Below are 21052 nucleotides of genomic sequence, written 5' to 3'. Positions count from 1 at the left end.
TAATAATAACAATAATAATAATAAGAATAAGAATACTAATAATAATTAGAAAAATAATAATAACAATAATAATAAAATTGTAAATTTAATGAAAGTAGTAAAACAAAAGAAATAAGATTCATGATAGAAAACTTACAAGAGAAGAATTAAAGAGATTGAAAAATTAGATTGAAAATAGAGTAGCAAAGCTTTTATTATCAAAAACTCTCGATGCCCATAACCAACGTTAGAAAGTCCTTATATAGCAGAATGTATATGAGAAAATTACACACAAGGATACTAACAACTCTTACTTATTGAGAGTATCGACAAGAAAGTAATGAAATTAAAAAAGTACATGCATTATTCACATAAAACAAAAGAGATTATGATTGACACGACTTAAAGTTATACTATAAGAGCATTGTTATATAAGCTGAAACAAATTCTGAACCAATGTCTGAATCATTAAAATATTAATATTTTTTAATAAATTTATTATAAAATAATTATTTAATTTAATATTTTATTATTTAAATTAGTTTTTAAATAAAATATTAGTTTTTAATAATTATTTAATTTAATATTTTATTGATATTTGATTAATGTATCATGAAAATGATTAAATGATTAGGTTGTTGAAATACATAAATTGACATGTATTAAAAAATATAAGTTTTACATGAAACATATTGTATATAAAATAATTTTGTCATATACATTTTAATTTCACTCTAATGTGGGGGTTAATTTCTAGCACCATAGAATATGGGTTGAAATCTTTCCCTCGCAAAAACAAAATCTTCCATATTTAGAATTTTAATTTGATGAATAAACAAATTATCTCTTGAATTGGTTGATGGAATGTAAACTATTATACATTTAATTTATATATTAGTGTAAAAGGTCACTAAATAATATTTATTGAAGCATTTTTTTGAATCAACTAAGGTATCCTTTAGTTGGTACTCAAGAATTAATATTTTGAGGTACCAAGGTCCATTTAAAAGACCAACCTCTTAAGACATATTTTTTTTCATACATATAAGTTCAAGGATTGAACTCCTAATCACATTAAGTGTGACACAATGGGTCAACTCGACCTGAAGTGTTATCAACTCGTTTAGAGTAGGGCAAAATATCGATAAAAAGTGAGTTAAAAAAATAACTCTTCCCATTTAAAAGTAAGTTGACTAGTTGATTGATCAAATAATAAAAGAGTAAGATAGACAATTATGATATGGCAGGTTGGCAAGCCCATCATAATACAAAAATAATTTAAAATAAAAAAGAAATAAGAAAATACTAAAAAGAGCACTAATTTATTTATTTTTAACACACCACTCATTTTATTCTTATATAAAAATATAAATTAAATATTAATAATTTAGAGATAGATTGAATGTAAATTAAGCAGGTTACCTGAAGAGTCAACCTATCCTCAGATTCAACAATGACGAAAGCCTAAAAGAAAAAATTGAAAGAGACTTTTATAATTGAAATAAAAGAGTCGTATGTTGAGTTTTTATATTATTTTTTTTACTAATACATGTGATTTTTTTACTTTACAAAACATAATAACAAATAATATTTAGTTGGTGAGCCTAAAGTTTGAACTTTTGTAGTCTTATCCTTGAGTTGGTCTTGTCTACCTTCAGCCTATTGAGTTAGGGGGTTAGGTAAGACATGTTAGGACAAGTTGGTGAGTTGAAGTACCAAACTCACCCCACATTTCTTTTTGCTTTAGCAAACATAATAGCTAGTAATCTTTAGTTGGTGGACCTAAAGTTTGAGCTTTAATAGCCTTATCCTTGGGTTGGTCTTGCCTACCTTCAATATATTGGGCTAACGAGTTAGGTGAAACATGTTTGGACAAGTTGGTGAATTGAAGTGTCTAACCCTAACATTTTTGACCGGATAAGTGAATTGATCCTACGTTTTCAACTTGCTTTGTTACCCCTAAACTCAAAACCAACTATTTCACACCATATTGATTATTTAAACATTTTTAATTCTTTATATACAATCATGTTATAAATTGTGAAGGCATTGCCTTAACAATTTAATTTTATCTCGAAGCAAATCCACATATTTGAACCATGAAATGTTATATTTAATAGAAATTAAGCTAATTATGGTACGATTAAGTCTTTAGTCATGAGAATTGATTCCTCTAAAATGAAAAAATTACAATTCAAAAAGTAAAGTGCAATAATAATTAATTAAAAAAATCAATAGTGGATACTATAATTATTTTTAAATTTTATTATACATATTTAATCTTATTACAAATCTCAACTATTAATTTTTAATCAATAATTATGAATATATTTTATTATCTAAAATACACTTATTCACTTTAAAAGAGGCAAATCCTTCAAAAGCCTAAATCCTTAGTTAGTTGTGACATTGCCATTACTTGTGTTTGGAATCTTTCGATAGAACGCATGAAACTTTTTTAAAATGATATTGTTTAAAGAATTCTATTCATATGAAAATTAGTAAATATTGATAAGATTACCAATCGTCCCGTTTCAAATAACTTATTTTATTTTTGAAAGTGTGCTCTAAACAAATAGTGAAAGAAATTCCCGACGAAGCTTTCTTTTAACAAATAGAAACCTTTTAGATAAATTCATAATCACTTCTAAAAGAAAAAAAAATAAAAATAAGTTTCTAACTTATATATAAGTTAAAAATGATTCTTTTAGAAAAAAAATTAATATGAAAGCTTTTATAAATTATCTTAAACATAAGCTAATTTAGTTTGTAAAAAAATATTATTTTAATTTTTCCTCCCTATTTGTTTTCTCCAAAAATTAAAATTATTTATAAAAAAAAAAATTTATCCAAACATGCACCTAAGTGTACTTGTAATTAACTAGTTAACTTATAATGAACTAATAACTAGCTCAACAGCAAAAGTGAACCTCATTTAGAAGCAGCATGCACAACTTTTCAAAACATAGTTCTTCAACGGATATTTAGATCTATATCTTTTGGTATCTCTAGAACAATCAACTGAATTTCAAAAAAGAAAAAGGAAAATGTGTTCGTTCAGCACACTCACCAAATTAAAACCCGGTACACCATAATCTTCCGCCACCAATTAATTTAGTTAACTTTTAGCCCTGATTAGCAACCAAAATGTTTTAAAGAACAAAAATACCAGGGCTCCTTTAACAGAAACAAACAAGTTTTTTTTTTTTTTTTTTTTTTTTTTAAATTATACTGGTCCTGCTGTCTTAAATGTTGTATATCTATGTCCTGCATCTGTAAAAATCCAGCATTTCTTCCTCCACGGGATGGGTCTTGCCTGTTATAACAAGGCAATGCAAAGGTGCTCCAAAATCAATCAACTGCAACTGCTTCATTGTTCCAGCTACTATCATCTGATCTTCACTACCAAGCCGAGCAAGGCCAACACATTCTGTATCCTTATTATAGGCTGCAAGGAAAAATAGGGGGAATGACTACTTTTAACTAGATAAAGTATAGCAAGTCCATATATATAAACTCTTCTTACCACAGTGAAAATTGTCTCCTAATGAGCAAATACTAAGGGCCTATGGTACACACATCTATTATCCACAAATAAAGACACGGGATAAAGAAACATGCACCAGAATTACAGAAATGACTGATCTACAACAACAGCTCATGCAATCACTGAAAACAAAGCAATTTAACATGCCAAAAATCTAGAATTGATTACTAACATTACAGTAAAAGGACGAATTAGGATATAGTTGACGATTTTGTAAAACTAAAGCAATAGCTAAACATTTAACAATAATTTCTGCAGATTAGAACTGGCTATAGGGATTCAACTGCACAAATCAGCGCCCCATAGAGCAGATTACAAAACAAAAATTGGGAAACTTTAAAGAACTGTACAAGTCTTTGGGAATAAGAATGGATTCGAACACTCAATAAACTATCTTCAGATCTCTGGTGTGTCTGAAGATATGCTAGACCAAAAAAGAAGAGCCAAAAGAGAAGGTAAACAGATGTGCCAATAAAAAAGAAACAATCTCCAAGATTATTAATTTCTATGACTTCTGTGTACATTTAATTTATATATTAAGCAGCTAGAAATTGCAAAGCACAAATGAATTACGGAAAGATAACCATTCATAAATTGTTGGTTAGTGGCAGTGAAAAGAAAAAAAAATACTGGCAGTGAAACTTTAACAAAAAAGGAAAGCACATCATTTTTCTTGTTGCTTTCCAGTGGAGGAACTTTCACTGTTTGATAGCATAGTATTTTAAAAAAGCACAAAATAAGCTTATATGTTTCCAGAAAACAAGTACTATCTAGATCAAATTTTAAAGGTTTATATATTTGAAATTATTACAATAATACAATCAAGAAGCAAATAATTAACACTTGAAATTTATGCCTAAACTAGAGTGACGTAAATGCTCAAGCAACTTACCAGATTCTTCACGTGCTTCCACAATCTCCAAGAGCTGCTCAATGGCCGTGTTGATTGTCATATATCTGGGTGGTTCATACGTTTTTCTTCCTCTGAAATGACCAAATAAAAGAAAATAAAGCAGATACAAAGAAAAACATATAACTAGAACAATTCGCTGAATGCCATGATACCAGTCAGAACATTGATTGCCAGAGAACTTCAGCAGCCCATACTTGCTGATTTACTTATAAAACAATAGTAGAAGAAAAAAAGGACCACATAGAAAACCAACCTGCACAAAGATTCTAGTGTGGGCTCCTTCACCCGAATATCTGTAACCGTACCAAATTGGAAGTCATGTAAGATTTCTCACGAAAAAAAAAAAAAAAAAAGGTAGAACCTTTAGCACACTAGTCAAAGAAGAAAGTTTTCCTCCAATGTTGTCATCAACTTAAGATGGTACAATCATTTAATATTTATTTGAATAAAATAACAAAATATATATATAAAAAAATGGCTATGTTTTAGAAATTACATGATACTCTAGGCTTTGGTATTCCATTACACGAAGTAGAAGGTAATAAGTGTAGTAAACAAGTTGAGTTAACTGATCAGCAAATGTAGGAATAAGCACATATAACATAATCACACTATTTCATTATAGTACCTGCTGCATCAGACTAATGGATTCCAGCATGATAATACATCAATACACCAGGTTCAATATATGCAAAGACCTAGTTAGATTTATATTTTAAATATATGTGCACAAAAAATTCTAACACAAGCAGTAGTTTAAAGCACAAATTACAGATATTAACCTAACAAGCAAAGTGTGTGCAGTCCCATCATTCGGTTTCTTTGAATCTTCTCATAGAAGCTATCAGGTCTCCATGTCTCTGTAAAGAATGGTATAGAAACAGTCTCCCCATAACGGTAAAGCTGTAGACCACAAATTCCGATAGCATTCATCACAGATGCATTGTGTACAATTTTAACATCAATTGCCATCTTCTTTGCCCGAACAACAAGGTCAGTGTGAGTAGTAGCCCTGGGAAAAATCATAAAATCAATCTGCTAATATTATGAAAGAGCGTTTGAGCAAAGCAATGTAAATGTTAGATAGAGAAAAGCAAGGAAGTAGGGGCATAGCATACCCAAAAGGGTCCCCAACAACAAGGAAAGCAACATGGGCATCATGAGCTTCAGAAAGAATTTCATGGGCCTTTTCTTCTACCATTTCTCTGTCGGCAAGAATAATGGGTTTACCATATAGTTTTTCCTAATAATTATAAAAAAGAGATGAAAAAGGTGAAAATTGAAGTATAGGGACACAATCATAGGAAAGAAAAGGAAATGTAGATAGATTGTACCAGGTTGGATAGGCCATCAGTGGAGAGACCAAAGGATAAGAGGGAAGTGTAGGCTTCCATGTAAACCTTGTTGCACTTCTTCACAGCTTCCAAACCTTTGAGAGTGATATCTTGCTCATCACCTAACCCTAAACCAATTATGTAGAGCATTTTTCTTCTTCACTCGTTGATATTTTTGCTTCGGAAATCAGAAAAACCACACCCCTTCCTCTCTAATTAATTCTTTCCCTCCTTCCCCAACTTAATTTTTCTTTTCTATTCACTTGAACCCTCGCACTCAACTCCACATGTATCACCCTAACATGCTCACTGCCACTGTGCTATACTCAGCTTTCAAACACATTTGGATTTAGACTGTAAATACAGTGGGAACAGACCTCAAGGCCCTTAAGTTCATGCATCAACCATCGTCACTTTTCTTTCATCCACACAACAAGTTCTGAAGAAATTCCAGTAAGCTCTCCAAACTTCACCTGAACAAAAAGATAAATTGCAGAGGTTAACACAAATATAATATAAGACTCACTCTTGATATCTCCAACTACGACAAAACTTATGTCACTAGAGAATAACACGTGTTATAAAGAATGACAAGAAAACTAGTGATGTATGATGAAAACATAACTAGTTAACTACTATAAGATAAAAGAAAAAATTTAACTCAAACTAATAAATGAACCACACCAACTAGTTCACTCAACAATGATTCTTTCCCCAATTTATTAATACCATGACATCTAATTCACCACATAAATTTCAGTCATAAGTGAGTAGCAACAAAATGAAGCAACAATGATTCTTCTAAGGCATAACTTTTTTTTTTCTTCATTTCACACCCAAAGACACTCGTGTCATGCATAACACTGACAGAACATAGCACGGAACCATAGAACACGAGCATAACTATGATGAAAAGTAGAGTGAAATGGAGTAATGTAATAATAGAAATTGAAGAGAGAGAAAAAAAAAACACTAACGGATTCAGCGAGAATGAGAAGTAAGATAAGAAATGAACAATTACCAAAGATGAGAGCAAGACGGCGAATGGAGATGGCGACCGGAGCGCACGGCGGCGGCGGCGGCGGCGGTCACGATATGGGGTCTTTCAGTTTCGATTTGAACAAGGAGGACAAGAGTCTTAGATAAATTCAGTAATTTTCTTTATATACATTGGGTCGGGTTTCACTTTCTGGACCTCAGGCCCAACCCAAGTTATTTTTTATATTTTAAAAATTAATTTTCAAAATATAAAAAATAAATAAAAAATTAAAAAGGTACAAAGAAAAAGACAGAGGTGTAAACGGGGTTCTCTTCTTGTGTGTGTTTTGATTGGCTTTGGAGTGGGAAAGGCATATAATTGCTGGAATTTGTCTCTCTTGGGATGGGCTCTTTGTTTTCTGTTTATGGACCAATTTTGAAATTCTTTTCTAACAAATTGGCAAATAAATAATTATTTTATTATTCATCTGAAATAATGATGAGGTGGAATGAGTTCACAAGTTAACATAATTTTAATTGTGTGTGATTAAACAAAAATATAATATGATTATATTAATGTAAAAGCCTAAAAGGATACTATTATGAAAATTGTAGTTTGGTTTCTCAAATTGGGTAGTGTTTGACCATCTTAGTTTCTCTTCTTAAACGGAGAAGTTAGGTAGTCAAATACATTTGGAGAAAAAAAATCGTAAATAATTTTTTTTATTAAAAAATTGCGGGAGATCAAAACGATAACTTGTAAATAAAAATTTTAATTGAAGAATCTTTTAAAAATAAGTTTAAAATCTTAATCTTTCTCTCTTTCATATCTTGACAAACATGTGGTGGAAAAAAAGCATTTAGTTCTAAAGAAATTTTTAAGCTAAAATAACCAAACAACTTATTTTGAACTTTAACTATAAAGTACATTTTAAGCTAGAAAAGTAAGACAAAGATTAAGGATGACATATGGATGGGAGGACACAAATACTCCTATTACTCACCCAAAATTTATTTTGTAGCCGCCATATATTTGCACAACATCTATTAAGTAAATATAAACAAATTTTATGAATATATCTAGATATTCATGAATATTTTGATCAATTAGTTAAGTTGCATGCTCTTAACTTTAAATATGTAGATTTTTTTATGAATGGTAGAAGGAAAACTTTAAACCTCGTCACAAAGGGATATATGATATGATATGTTCTCAACATATAATTTAGTTGAGAAATATCTTAGAATGTGTTATACTTGGACAGAAGCCCAAGTTCATGTCCATAATTTCAACTTCATGCATGCAGCATATGCCATAGAGAAAATAAGTTGAGATGAAACTGTTCTCTGCTTGATTACCGATCCGTTAAATCAAAGTATTAGATAATATAAATATAATTCTTCTTTATTCAATTTAAAAAATATATATTATGAGAGAGGAGATATTAAAAAAAAACTTAATTTTTTATTATTTAATATATTATAAGATATCTTAAGTACAAAGCACTAAAAAAATTACTCATTTAATAATTATATATCTTTTTTATTGTCTCTCTCCATTTTCATTATCGTTAATGATCATCGACTTTACCGTCTTTATTATTATTATTATTATACTTATCATTATTATTACTAACATCAAATTAAAATAAGTAATGTTAAGAAAGATAATATAATAATTTTTATTTTATTTGTGTTATCTATTATCATCAAATAATATACAAGATTAAAAAATTCATATAACTTAAAGCATTTATCCTATAATTTTTTATTATTATTGTAACTAAGTGTGTATCAAATTACCATATGTTTATTTGACAATTGTGCACATCAAACCGTCAAATGGGGCAATTATTTCTCTAGTTAGATGAGAGCAAAGTTCCCTTATTATGCATCGAGCACAACTCATAAGTCATTTACATCAAAAGTCTAATATTTACTATTTCGTCAACTTTTATGTTTAAGTTAATAATCTTCATAATTAATATATATTTTTTTAAAATTAAGGTATTCTTTAGTCAAAAATTTGAAGACTAATATCTCAAAGCACTAAGATTTATTTAAAGAGTTGATCTATCTTAATCAATATTTTTTCATACACACCAACTAGAAATCACACCTTTGGTCATATACTTATTTCATAACACACCTTATTGGTTCCTTAATTGATATATGTAAAATTTTAAATAATTTATTTTGAGTAATTAATTAATCTAAAAATAAATAATATGACATTCTCTCTCTCTCTCTTGTTAAAACCATACAACGAACTATTTCATAGCGCCATCACATTAGAAAAGGACTTTCTAGTAAAGGATAATAATGTGAATCATGTAAGAACTTTATTTAGGTTTGTTTCATGAAATCACAGGCCAACAGGAATGTTCTTTCTTGGCCAGATGGAAAATTTATTATACTCTTAATGAAATGCATTCTCTTAATTGAGATTTTCACTCGGATTATAAATTATTAATCCTATCATTAAAAAAAATCATGTTTCCTTTTTCTTCTATTAACGTTTTTTGTCTGACTAGTGTTGTAGTTGATTTTTAAATTGCAATGTTTTAGAGAGTGATAACTTTAATATAATTCAGGTCTCGAGATAAACGAGTTTATGATGAAGTCAATAAATATTTCTGTCAATATTATAATAAAAAATTACTTAAATTCTATATTATTTTTAATTAAATATTGAGTTTCTGATAGATAGAATTGTTATATAAAAATGTAATACCCTTTAAAAGGCTAAAGACAATTAGTTCATATTTGTAAAGAAATACATGCAACGAGACAGTCCAATAAAGAGACAAAAGAAGCCAAAAATTATAGTTTCAATACCATAGAGAATCTACCAAAAGAATAGACTGCATGGAATCTGTTACAAAGACAAATTTACGTTACCCATGAAATTTGAAGAAATCTACAACAAGAAAATAAACAATTACTTCCACGACTGCTACAACAAAGAATCTTCAGACCATTCATATATAATAATAAGTTAGTGATTTCGAAAGTATGAATATTGTAATATACGTAGAGATGAATGATTCAGTTACTGTAATAGTAAGTTTTTTTTTGGATTTATTTTCTTCAACAATTCATGTTCTACATCAAATTTAAACGATTTAATCGTTTTGAATTAAAGTTCTTAATGTATAAAGCCTTTAAAATTAAAAAAAAATTAAAAATTATTTAATATTTTATTTCATTAATTCAAATTAATGTAAAAAATATTTTTATAATTATTTGTCAATTTGAATTAAAGAACGAAGTATCAAATAATTTTTTAAAATTTTACAAACTTAAACTATATATTAAGAATTTTTAATTCAACTTATTCTTGAAGTAAGTTGATCACTCTTCATATATATATATATATATATATATATATATATATATATATATATATATATATATATATATATATATATATATATATATATATATATATATATATATATATATATAGATCCACTTATTCTAGGAGTAAGTCTACCTAGATTTACTCCGTTCAATAACTAATATTTTACATCAAATTTTAATGATTTAACAATTGAATTTAAAGTTCTTAATGCATAGATCAAATCTGCAAATTTTTAAAAATTTGAAAATCATTTCATTAATTCAAATTAACGGATAATTATAAAATTATTTTATATATTATTTTGAATTAATAAAATAAAATATTAAATGGTTTTCAAATTTTTTAAAAATTTGCAGATTTGATTTATGCATTAAGAACTTTAAATTCAATGGTTGGATCATTAAAATTTGATATACAACATGAGCTATTGAACAGAGTAAGTCTACTTAGACTTACTCCTAAAGTAAATAGATCCCTCTAGTGTTATTAAAATCGTGATTTAACTCGTGAAATCCCACGATTCTACGTCCAAGGAATGGATTCCGTGCTAAATCGGAGAGCTGGGTGGTAGGATCGTAGCAAAATCTCGATTTTTCTTGCAAAAATGTATAATCGCCGATTTGCAACGATGTTGAAAAAGTTTGTTGCGGAGCGCTTTAAAGGTGCGGTCGGAGCGGCCAAGAAAGCTTCGGAGCGTGGCAGCGCGATCGCGGGTGGGCGACGAATCTTCTCTTCTTTTTTCGGCAGATCTCCGCCGATCTGTCTTCTTCTCTGAAAAATCTCCGTCGATCTATCTTCTCTAGTGGATGTCCGTCGATCTGTCGTCTTTGACGGCGGCTGTCTTCTCCGGCATCTACAAATTTGTCTTCTTCTAAGAGGGAAGGCAACGGTGGGTTTGAGTCTCACGAAGGGGTTGCAGGAAAAATAATTAGGGTTGGAAAAGTTGGGCAAAATGGGCCAAGTTTTAAATGGGCCAAGTTTTATTTTATCTTTTGATTTGGGATCATGATATACACACCTCTTTTTTTATAAGTACACCCCCTTTTTGTAAAAAAAAATAATTAAATTCTTAAAATGTTCTTAATTTTTAATTTTTTTTAATTTTTTTAATTTTACACTCCTAACATTTAATTTAACATTTTTTTACATACCTCTTTTCCTTATTTTTACATGTACCTCCTTAATTTTTCTTCACCTCTACCTATTTTGGTAAGTAATTTTAATTCTTATAGTTTTACATTATTCTTTTACCCTTCCTCTTTCAGTTTTCTCACTAATTTCACTATCCGCATAGTACTCTAGAATAGTGAAAATATTTTTTTTATAACACTAAACTTAATGTTAAGGTTTTTGGAGGGGTGAAAGAAAAAGAAGTGTTATAAGAAAAAATGTGTGTCTAATTTGATAGAAATTGTCAAGAAAACTATACGTACCTACAATATTGTCGTCTACTAGTTTTATGATTTGGGTGTATGTGCAAAAGTGAAAGAAGTGAGAAAATAAGAGAGTAATATACAAATCGAGAAAACTAAAACTACTTACTAAAATAGGTGAGAAATTAGAGGAAGACAAGATGGTGCATGTGAAAACTAAAAAAAAGAAGGAAGGAGGTGTATGAAAAGAAAAAATAGTAAATTAAAAGTTAGAGATGTAAAATTAAAAATTTAAAGAATAAAAAATTATAAATATTTTAGAATTAAAAAAAAAAATTAAAGGAGGTGCACTTATAAAAAAAATGGAAGTGTATATATCATTAGCCTTTGATTTGGTTAAGGGATTTTTATTTCACTATTATTTTTTAGAAAGTAACTTCTCTTTATTATTAATTATTATTATAATTCAGATAATATTTTAAGTAATAATAAATTTAATATAAGACCTTAAATATTTTGTTTTTTTTTAATTTTTTTATTTTGTTTAACTACTATAAATTTTTATTATTGAAAATATTTAATATATAAATTAAGTTATGTTTTTATTTTTATATGTATATTATTAATTCTGATTATGAACTTTTAATTTAAATTTGTTTAATATTATGTTTAATTGATTATTTCTTTCTTTATTTTATTTTTTATTTATATATATTATAAGTATTTTAAATAGAAGTGTAGGATCTTACTGTCTAAATTACGATTCTCGAGTTACGAATTTTTACTTCCTTTCCAATCTCAGATAAAATCTCAATTTTAACAACTTCCCTCTTCATATATATATATATTGATGTGATCGTTTCAAGTTTTCTGTATAGATGTATTCAAGTTCCCATGAGTCCTTGTGAGAAGTGCAATTTCCCTGTCGTGCTCTATTGTAGTTTTGTATTGGCTTAAATATGTTTTTAGTCCCTCAAATTTAAGATAAATTTATTTTTGGTCTCTCAAATTTAAAACTGTTGTTTAGTCCTTGTAATTTTTAAAAATCTTGTTTTAGTTCCTTAAGTCATCAATAACATATTTGAAAATGACTAATTAAGACAGTTATGCAATATTAACCGGATTTAATGTGATATTTTTACTAATAGGGACATGAATAGGTATATTTTATGCAATAATGTTTGATAAGTTTCTTAACAAAATTTGAATATAAGGACTGAAATAAGATTTTTTGAAATTACAAGGACTAAAAACAACGATTTTAAATTTAAAGGACCAAAAATAGATTTACTCTAAATTTAAGGGATCAAAAACATATTTAAGCCTTTTTATTTCATTTCATATATTCAAGTGCTGGTCAAGAATCTCGCAAACTATTGCATCTCTTCTCATTTAAAAGCTATTGCATTTCGTCGTTGCTCGAGACTTCTATATCAATTGTGTTATTATATTTTTTATTAGTACAAATATGAGGTCGTATAACAAACCTTATTTCACATATTTTTGCATTTGATAGCTTATATTAAATATTCATTTGGGAGTCATTTATACTACTAATTACTTCATGATGATATCTACGACTTTATTACTGAAAAAAAAGAAAGTGAAGGTCTACTACCTTAGAGGGACCACTAAAAGGAATTATTTGGTACACATAAGACGATATTATCTCTAATAACAACTTTTTTGGTGGCTTTTAAAGACAAACTTTAGCCATATGCTTTCTGTTTGGAAAGTGAGACATCACCGAACATGAGATGTGCAGTTTGGTTGATGCATTTAAACATACTTAAATCAGATTTTCAATTTGCAAATAAAAATAATGAAAATGGTTCGAGTTTGATTACTTTGAAGAGTTAATTAGGTAAATGTAGAACCTCTAAAAAATGAGTTCTCCGTATCCAAATTAACTAATTAATAGGAATGACAAATTAATTAATTAATAGGAGTGGCAAATGAATTTATTTATCTATCATCCATTTAATTCATCTACAAGTAAATTCATTCAATTTATCCATTACAATAAAAATAAATAATGGATCCAATCTAATTTATCCATTTACTTTTATAAATAATTAGTAATTCATTTATTATTTTTTCAAAATTTATTGGATTACATATGGAATGTTTATTAAATTGAAAATTAAAAGGTTATTTTGATATAATAAAACAGTTTTGTAAATTTTAGAAGATTATATAATTAAGAATGTAATGACTTATAAAGAAAAAGGAGAGAAAATAAAAATTATTTAATTTTTAAAATATTACTTTTATGAATGGATTGAATATTCATTTATAAAAAAAATTGTTAATGAATGGATAAATGATTTTTTTTTGCTTTAAATAGACTGGATGGATTAGGTTTATAATTAAATTTTTTAATATATTATTTTTATTGAATCCATTATGATCCACCTAAAAACTTATTTGATCCATTCATTTGTCATCCTTACTAATTAATGTTTGTTTTGAATTTAATATTTTATATGAAACAAAACTTAAATATAATTTTTTGGACGTGGTTAGTGTTTATTCTTTAATCAGAATTAGAGATTTACTTCGATTATATATACTTACATTTAATATAATCTTATTAATTTATATTCATGATATTAGTGAGGTTAATTTTCAATTTTGATTAGAGAAAAATACTAATAACATCTATAAAAAAAATGTAAAGTTTCCTTTTAGAATATTATATAGACATAGGTCGTCTCAACAAGATGGCATATATGAGACTCCATATAGAAGTTTGGTTTAGTATATTTGATTGATGTTCTAATTTCATATAATCCCTTTATTACTTTGCCTAGAAAATCAACAAAGAAACGACGTCATCATGAAATGTTCAAATAAGGGATAAAATATATAACAACTGAAATTTGTAAGCTTATGCTATAAAGACACGAAGTAGAAAGAAGATAAATCTACTATAGTACGCCGGAATTAGAAAGAAGATAATGATAAATTCAAAGATAAATTATTTACAAATAAAAAATTCCATAAAATTCATTTCTTTTCTGATAAGCAAATGAACAAACTTCCATATGGAGGGGTGCCCAGAAGATCCAACAAGTCCATAGTAAAAACATGCTCATTACTAACTTCCAATATTTGTATCATGCATAACTTCTACCAAACTTTGTAGTAACATGGATCATGTTGTACTATAACTTGTCTCAACTATGCCATCAATTGAATATTCAATATTGTGAATAAAAGAAATGCTACTACCTCAATGTGCAATGTGCAATATATGTATGGTGGTGAACCTTCCTCAAGTTATAAAGTGAAGTGGTAATAAATTCTTCAGGAGGCAACACGTACAGCAAGATTACCACTTTTAGAACTGCTTTTCAAACCAACATTTCCCACACCTTTCCTCGTTATATCATTTCTATGTCTTGTGGTTTCACCATTTTTATTTCTTCCATTGTTTTGTTGTTTTGCTCCTTTGCAACTATCTGATACTGATACCCTATGTTTTTGTGAAGAAACCTTTGCTCCTTCTTTCTTTCCAGAAGTATGATTACTTGTCATAGAATCAGCAAGGCGGCTATGGTTGGTTGATGGAGCAGGAGAAGTCAAACTAGCTTCAGATGCTTTCGTTTTGGTGCACTCTTCGATTGAGATACCATGTGGTTCCCTTGCTGTTAAAGATTCATCAGTGTCTAGATCATTTCCCACCTTTGATTTCAAAGGTAGTGCTGCATCTGCTTCACTCCCTGGACATTTTGGTTTATTCTGTTCTTTCTTACTTCTGGTGTTATTTGACACAGCCTGAGGTTGAGACTTGAGAAGGGAGAATTTGCAAACATCAAGTGGTTGTAGTCAAATAGAGAAAGAACAAAAAGAAAAATGAATGCAGCATTTTGAGTCTTTGATTCATTGCTCATCTAAATTCTTAAAGAAAACTAGGCCAGTAAATATTTAATCAACAAGAAGGTCCCATTAAGTAGGAAGCTAGGTAAGATACAACAAACACAGCTCAATTGCAAAGAATCACATGCTCTAGTTCACGAGCAAAAAACTAACTGAAAACTCGGAAAGTAAGTACCTTATTCCCATGTGGTTGTGAAGGGGAAGTTGTGTGATAAAATGAAGGCATTGGTGTTGCTTTAAAGTTGAGGCTCTTCCGGAATTTTTTAATATCAGCTTCTGTCTTTTCCTACAAGAACAAAAGTTGAATGTAATAAGTTTCTTCAAGCTCCAAAAGAAATGCAAGTAAGTGGAGTCAGCTACACTGCACGTACTTGTTAACTTCAAACTATATCAGAATCCTTCTACGCATATTTTGTTTCCTCATTCTGCTTTGTTGGCCACACACACATATTATTTTTTCACTTTTCTGTACTCACATATTATTTTTTCGTTTCCAGAATATGCCTGAATTTATTAGTCCCAGTAATTCATATTAACTCTTTTAGATCTTACAAACAAGGGTAATTGATAACAAACAGGTCCTAGATAATTTATTTGGTCGAGTTTGACAAAGTTTGAGGGCAACGGTAGAACAAAATTTTTGAGAGACTTTAGGGAAGCAATAAAGTAAAGAAACCTATTGAAATAGCAAAAGTAATAGTTAATAGTCAATTAAAATAAAAGACACATGTTAGCAAGCAGCAACCGCATTTGTAACAAGCATATTAGAACCTTCAATTAGAAATTTAGAATCTAACAGATTCCACATACATATCAAATGTGGATTAAACTTCATGTAACAGTATCTCAATGAGATTAAGTGGCGCACACAATATAGATATATAAACTACAAATGAAGGTTTCTTTGGATAAACTTTTCCAGAACACTTCTAGGACAAAAAAATATGAAAAAAAATCAAAATAATTTTCTACATAAATTAAAACTAATTTGTGCGTAAGTTAAAAATGAGATTTTAGAAAAACTAATAGAAAAAACTTTAACAAATTAACTTAATCATAAGTTCATTTTAACTTATAGAAAAAATTATTTCATTTTTCCTTCCTATTTTCTCTCCTAGAAGTGCTTTTGGATAAGTTTACTCAAACAAGCCCTAAATTGTTTTTCATGCAACAATCAAATCTTGTCCTATTCAACCACATCAATGTGTGTTTGGCTTCTCTAGCACCATAGACATAGAAGCATAAACAGAAACTCATTTGAAACCTATGCAATTTCGTTCCAAGTTCCATTGGTTTGAAAATTGCATTTCATGCATTCATATCAAGAGCCAGCCACCTGATTATGATATGCTTGCCAGCTCATAAAACCAGAAGCTATTATTGGATGACTTACCTGTGATATTGCTTGCATTTGATTCATCACTGCTTCCTTTGCATGCATTTTTTCTTCCAATTTCATGTAGAACTGAGTCGACAAGATCATGAAAACAAATCAATAATCATACAATTCTAAAATCTATATACATGTTTTAATAAGCAGATAAGGTTCTAAAACGATAGCATTTTACATGCCTCTTTCCTCCTTTCTGCACGCTCATTACATTTAAAGTTGAAAGCTGCAACCCTAGGCTTAACATTGGACTTTGTAGAATTGATAGCTTGGTTCATCCTATAGAACATTATGTTAGTCTCAGATCAGGGTGAAGGAAAACGAAAGATTAGTCCTTACATATGTCTACAAACCTCTCTGCTTCTTGAATTCCTTTGGAAGCTGTTTTTAAAGCAGAAGGTTGGGATTCTGCACCCTTTCTTACTCTTGATACATTTTCACTATCAAATTAAAATGCACATTTGAGTACGTGAATGTGAAGCATATAACAATTCCAGCTGAGAAACAACAAATACCTTTTGCTTTCACGAACTAGTTTCTCTGAACTTTTAGAAACCTGCACATGGAGGTCAAAAAATTAAGGGTGATATAGCTGACAATTCACAAACAAGCCATTCATATAGAAGAATAATCATACGCAAAAAAAAATGCAAAATTAAGATTAACTATCCTTCCGTTCTTCCAAATTCTTACTTCTTTGATGGTTTTGCTAGCAGAACAAGCAGTCGGCGTTGCAAGTTTTGATAAATTCTTTTCCAAATTTGTCCTCCTTGGACTCTCTCTACTAGGAATCCTAGCAGGATCCTTGGCTGATCTAGAAGATGTGCTTTTCCGAACTTGAACATTATTGACTTCATAATTCCGTTGAGGCTTGAGCTTTGTTTCCTATGCATCAATCAAGCACCCTTATGTCACCAAAGAATATAACAAGCAAGCTTATATAGTTGAACAATATAAACAGTGTGACAATACAGGGAAACCAGGCTCTGGTTCAAAGCAAATATAAAACTAAAGCATTAATAGTGCTTTCACTATAAGCCATTCTATATGTTAGATCTTTCCACAGGCAAAAAAAAAAAAAAGAAAAATTTAACGCATAAGCTTGCATACCTTGGGAGAAGGACTTGCTGGATCATGCAAAATTGTTTCCTCAAAATCCCTTGCTGGTTCACTCACAGTCACACCCATGTTTATTGATGATTCATTGGTATTTACAGTAACATCATCATTATTCTTCACATCCATAATCACCTTGTCATTAGCTGAGAGTATATTACTTGTTTCATTTTCAGATTGATGAGCTTCATCCAATGTAATACTTTTCTTACTGGCGACCTCCATATCATTAGAATTGTTCGCAGCAGATTCCATCTGCAGACTTGAAAATGAAACCATAGGATATTCTGTGATGGTCTCTTCTCTTTCACATTCATCCATACCACATTCTCCATGATAATTTGAATCAGAAGGAATGTCAGCAAATTGAACATAATTATCATCTTCAATTGGCACAAAATCCTCTTGAAATCTTTGATCCATTTCAATATAATGGCCACCTTCATCTAGCTCAAAATCCTTACGGGACATTTCATCATATTGAACATAATGGCCATCATTTGACTCAAAATCCTTCTGCAATATTTCATCATATTGAACATAATGGCCATCATTTGACTCAAAATCCTTCTGCAATATTTCATCATATTGAACATAATGGCCATCATTTGATTCAAAATCCTCTTGCTTTCCAATTCTCTCCGAGCCATCATTTTCACTGGTTGCTCTATCTGACGATCCATCAAGACCCGTAGATGGAATAATACCAAAAATGCCCTTCTTCTTGAAATGTGCTTCAAAGTATGCTTTCTTCTCAATAACTGAACCTGGTTTTGAATATTTCTCAACCTCCTCCAAGTACCTATTGTGAGAGAAAGAGGACCTTCTTTCCCAAGATAAAGGTTCATTCTCAAATCTCCCAAATGAGATAGAACCAGAGTGTATAGAATCTGCCTGCATTTTTGGCGAGAATCAAAGCAACAGTAGTCAGAGTTAAAAATCAACAGTGTTTCATCTTTTTAACATTAATATTAACGGTATTCAATCAAGTGAATACTCATAATATTCAGTTCCTCTTTCGGCGATTTTTTTTTTTTTGGGGGGTTACATGAAAAGTTAGCATTTTTTGTGGTATAATAAATCACAAAGATGAATGCGTTTCCGTAAGATACAAATCATAAATCAGTACTGAACAAAATCCAAGCAAATTAGAACAACCCTTATGGGAATGAATCAATATAGTAGTAAAACTACACTGTCCATTATGTTCTATTTGTTCAACTAATTTTCGAAGCAGTAATTCAGATCAAGACCATTATATTATATGTTTGACTAAGCAGTAAGTAACAACAAATGAAGAAAATTACTCTTCTAGCAAATTATTGTCACTCATCACTAGCTACTATTGACCACGAGAACATCTCACACAGAACCAACCTATGTTAAATGAAAATTACAGAAACATAAAATATACTTTCTACTCTTCTATCAATGAATTGAAATGGGGTTATGAAAACGGCAATCACGAACTAAACTAAGCAAAACAGGAGTAAGAAGGATTGTTACTGGAACTGAAAACAATAGATCCATGCTAAAATCAACAAGTGGATAAAAAGACAATAACCTGAAAGTTCATGCTAAATGACTCTTCAAACTCCCCAGCCATAATTCTCCCTTTTTAAATCACCAGCCAGAAGCAGAATCACCAACAGGGCCAAATCATCATTCTTACCCTAAAAGAAAACCAATAAGAAGCCTTCAATATTGAAAGACCCCGCATATCCAAACAATCAGAGAAAGACAAGCATAGAAATCCATACTACTAGACATCAAAGTCCACCTAAAATTCACACAAAAACAGAAACCCATTTGAGAAAAAGTGAGAAGCAAATGAGTTAGGCACAGTAAGAGTGGGAATACCCAACAAACACGACACCACAGAACCCAATAATGCTTCCAAGTTGGCTTTAAGTCAGATCCTAAGTTTGGCTCCCAAGTAGTTTGGTACTTTGGTTTTTCACAATGGAGTTGAGGATGTCACTTGAAAAGTGTACTCTAACTCAGATTTCAGAAAAAGGAGGCAATATAAGCCATAAAATAATCATGTGCAGGTTGTCTTATTTTGTCTTCTTTGGCTCAGACACGGTTTAGAAGCTGTGTACCACGCTCATGACAATGCTCCCTCTAACGGATAGTTAACGCACCGTTAGGCTCCAAGGGTGCGTGTGTGTGTTAATGATTCATAATTCATGCAAACTCTCTTCACTGCTCAAGAAGGTAGAATGGAGAAAGAGAGAAGCACGTGTAGACTTCGGTGCTAATGTTGACCCGATCTCACCCAAATATTAAATAATGCTTAGATGAACTATCTTATGTTTTTTTTATACTTGTATTTATATAATTTTTATAAACTATAGTACTGAAGTTATAACAAACAGTAAATTATACTAGTATTTTTTTTCTTCTAAATTTTGATGAGATTGTCCATAATTTCTTACTCTCTTTTTTTAATGTTTATAGTAATTAGGGAACAATATGTAACGTTCTTGGATCAATTAAGGTGTTATTGTAATGGTTAAAGAGTATTAGTGTGATATTTTTAAAAATCTATGTAAGGAATTAGTGGAGATTTATTTATGTTTTTTAAGAAATCTTGTAAGAATGTGAGAAAAGTTTTGAATTCGAATAAAAAAATGTTGTTGAGATATTCTATCAAATATATTTAATTAAATTTTTGTATAAATATTATCATCAATAAAATTATGTATACTTATTTTATTCATAAAAATTACAATAACAACAACATAATTCAAACATAACATTTTTCTTGATTTTTATAAATGTCAATATTAATTTGACTCTAATGATTTTTTATTTATTTATTAGTATTAGTAAAATAGTATATAGGAAATAATAGCTCATGGCTATCAAGTAGAAAACCAATAATTTAGTAATTTAAGACATTGATATTTTATATCAATGATATAATTTAAAAAAAAAAGTATAACTTTACGTCATTAGTAAAAGTCATACCTATTTCAAGCATAATTGTTTACAACATATATACTGTATTCTTAAAAGAAAATATTTGCATCCAAACTCTCTGTCACTAGCTGTTTTGTGTATACTTATCATTATCAATTATAGATGGTATTTTCTTTCTTTTTTATATTATTCTAATTTAATTCTATTGTTGATTATTGATAGAGTGTAACAATCGTTATTCCTTCAATATT

At 29.4% G+C, this 21052-nt stretch overlaps 2 protein-coding genes across 2 annotated transcripts; both read right to left on the bottom strand.

Annotated features, from left to right (window-relative positions):
* Window positions 1-2887: 2887 nt before the first annotated feature.
* Window positions 2888-6955, bottom strand: LOC109805078 (Tetrapyrrole (Corrin/Porphyrin) Methylase). Its single transcript, XM_020367029.3, has 7 exons — window positions 6795-6955; window positions 5774-6246; window positions 5558-5682; window positions 5222-5451; window positions 4693-4732; window positions 4419-4510; window positions 2888-3427 (listed from the first exon to the last, which is right to left on the bottom strand). Exons 2-7 carry the CDS (start codon window positions 5921-5923, stop codon window positions 3240-3242), a joined length of 825 nt encoding a protein of 274 aa, XP_020222618.1. The 5' UTR covers window positions 5924-6246; window positions 6795-6955; the 3' UTR covers window positions 2888-3239.
* Window positions 6956-14434: 7479 nt separating this feature from the next.
* On the bottom strand, window positions 14435-20127 carry LOC109805098 (TPX2 (targeting protein for Xklp2) protein family). The gene is made up of 10 exons (XM_029272690.2): window positions 19737-20127; window positions 19441-19549; window positions 17871-18770; window positions 17454-17645; window positions 17276-17316; window positions 17114-17200; window positions 16943-17039; window positions 16764-16835; window positions 15546-15656; window positions 14435-15280 (listed from the first exon to the last, which is right to left on the bottom strand). The coding sequence occupies exons 2-10, from the start codon at window positions 19480-19482 to the stop codon at window positions 14798-14800; spliced, it is 2025 nt and encodes a 674-aa protein (XP_029128523.2). The 5' UTR covers window positions 19483-19549; window positions 19737-20127; the 3' UTR covers window positions 14435-14797.
* Between the last annotated feature and the right edge of the window lie 925 nt (window positions 20128-21052).

The sequence above is a fragment of the Cajanus cajan genome, chromosome 3 (assembly GCF_000230855.2).
Source record: "Cajanus cajan strain Asha chromosome 3, NIPB_CcT2T_4, whole genome shotgun sequence".
In the NCBI taxonomy this organism is placed as follows: Eukaryota; Viridiplantae; Streptophyta; class Magnoliopsida; order Fabales; family Fabaceae; genus Cajanus; species Cajanus cajan.
This window is presented reverse-complemented; position numbering and strand designations above follow the sequence as displayed.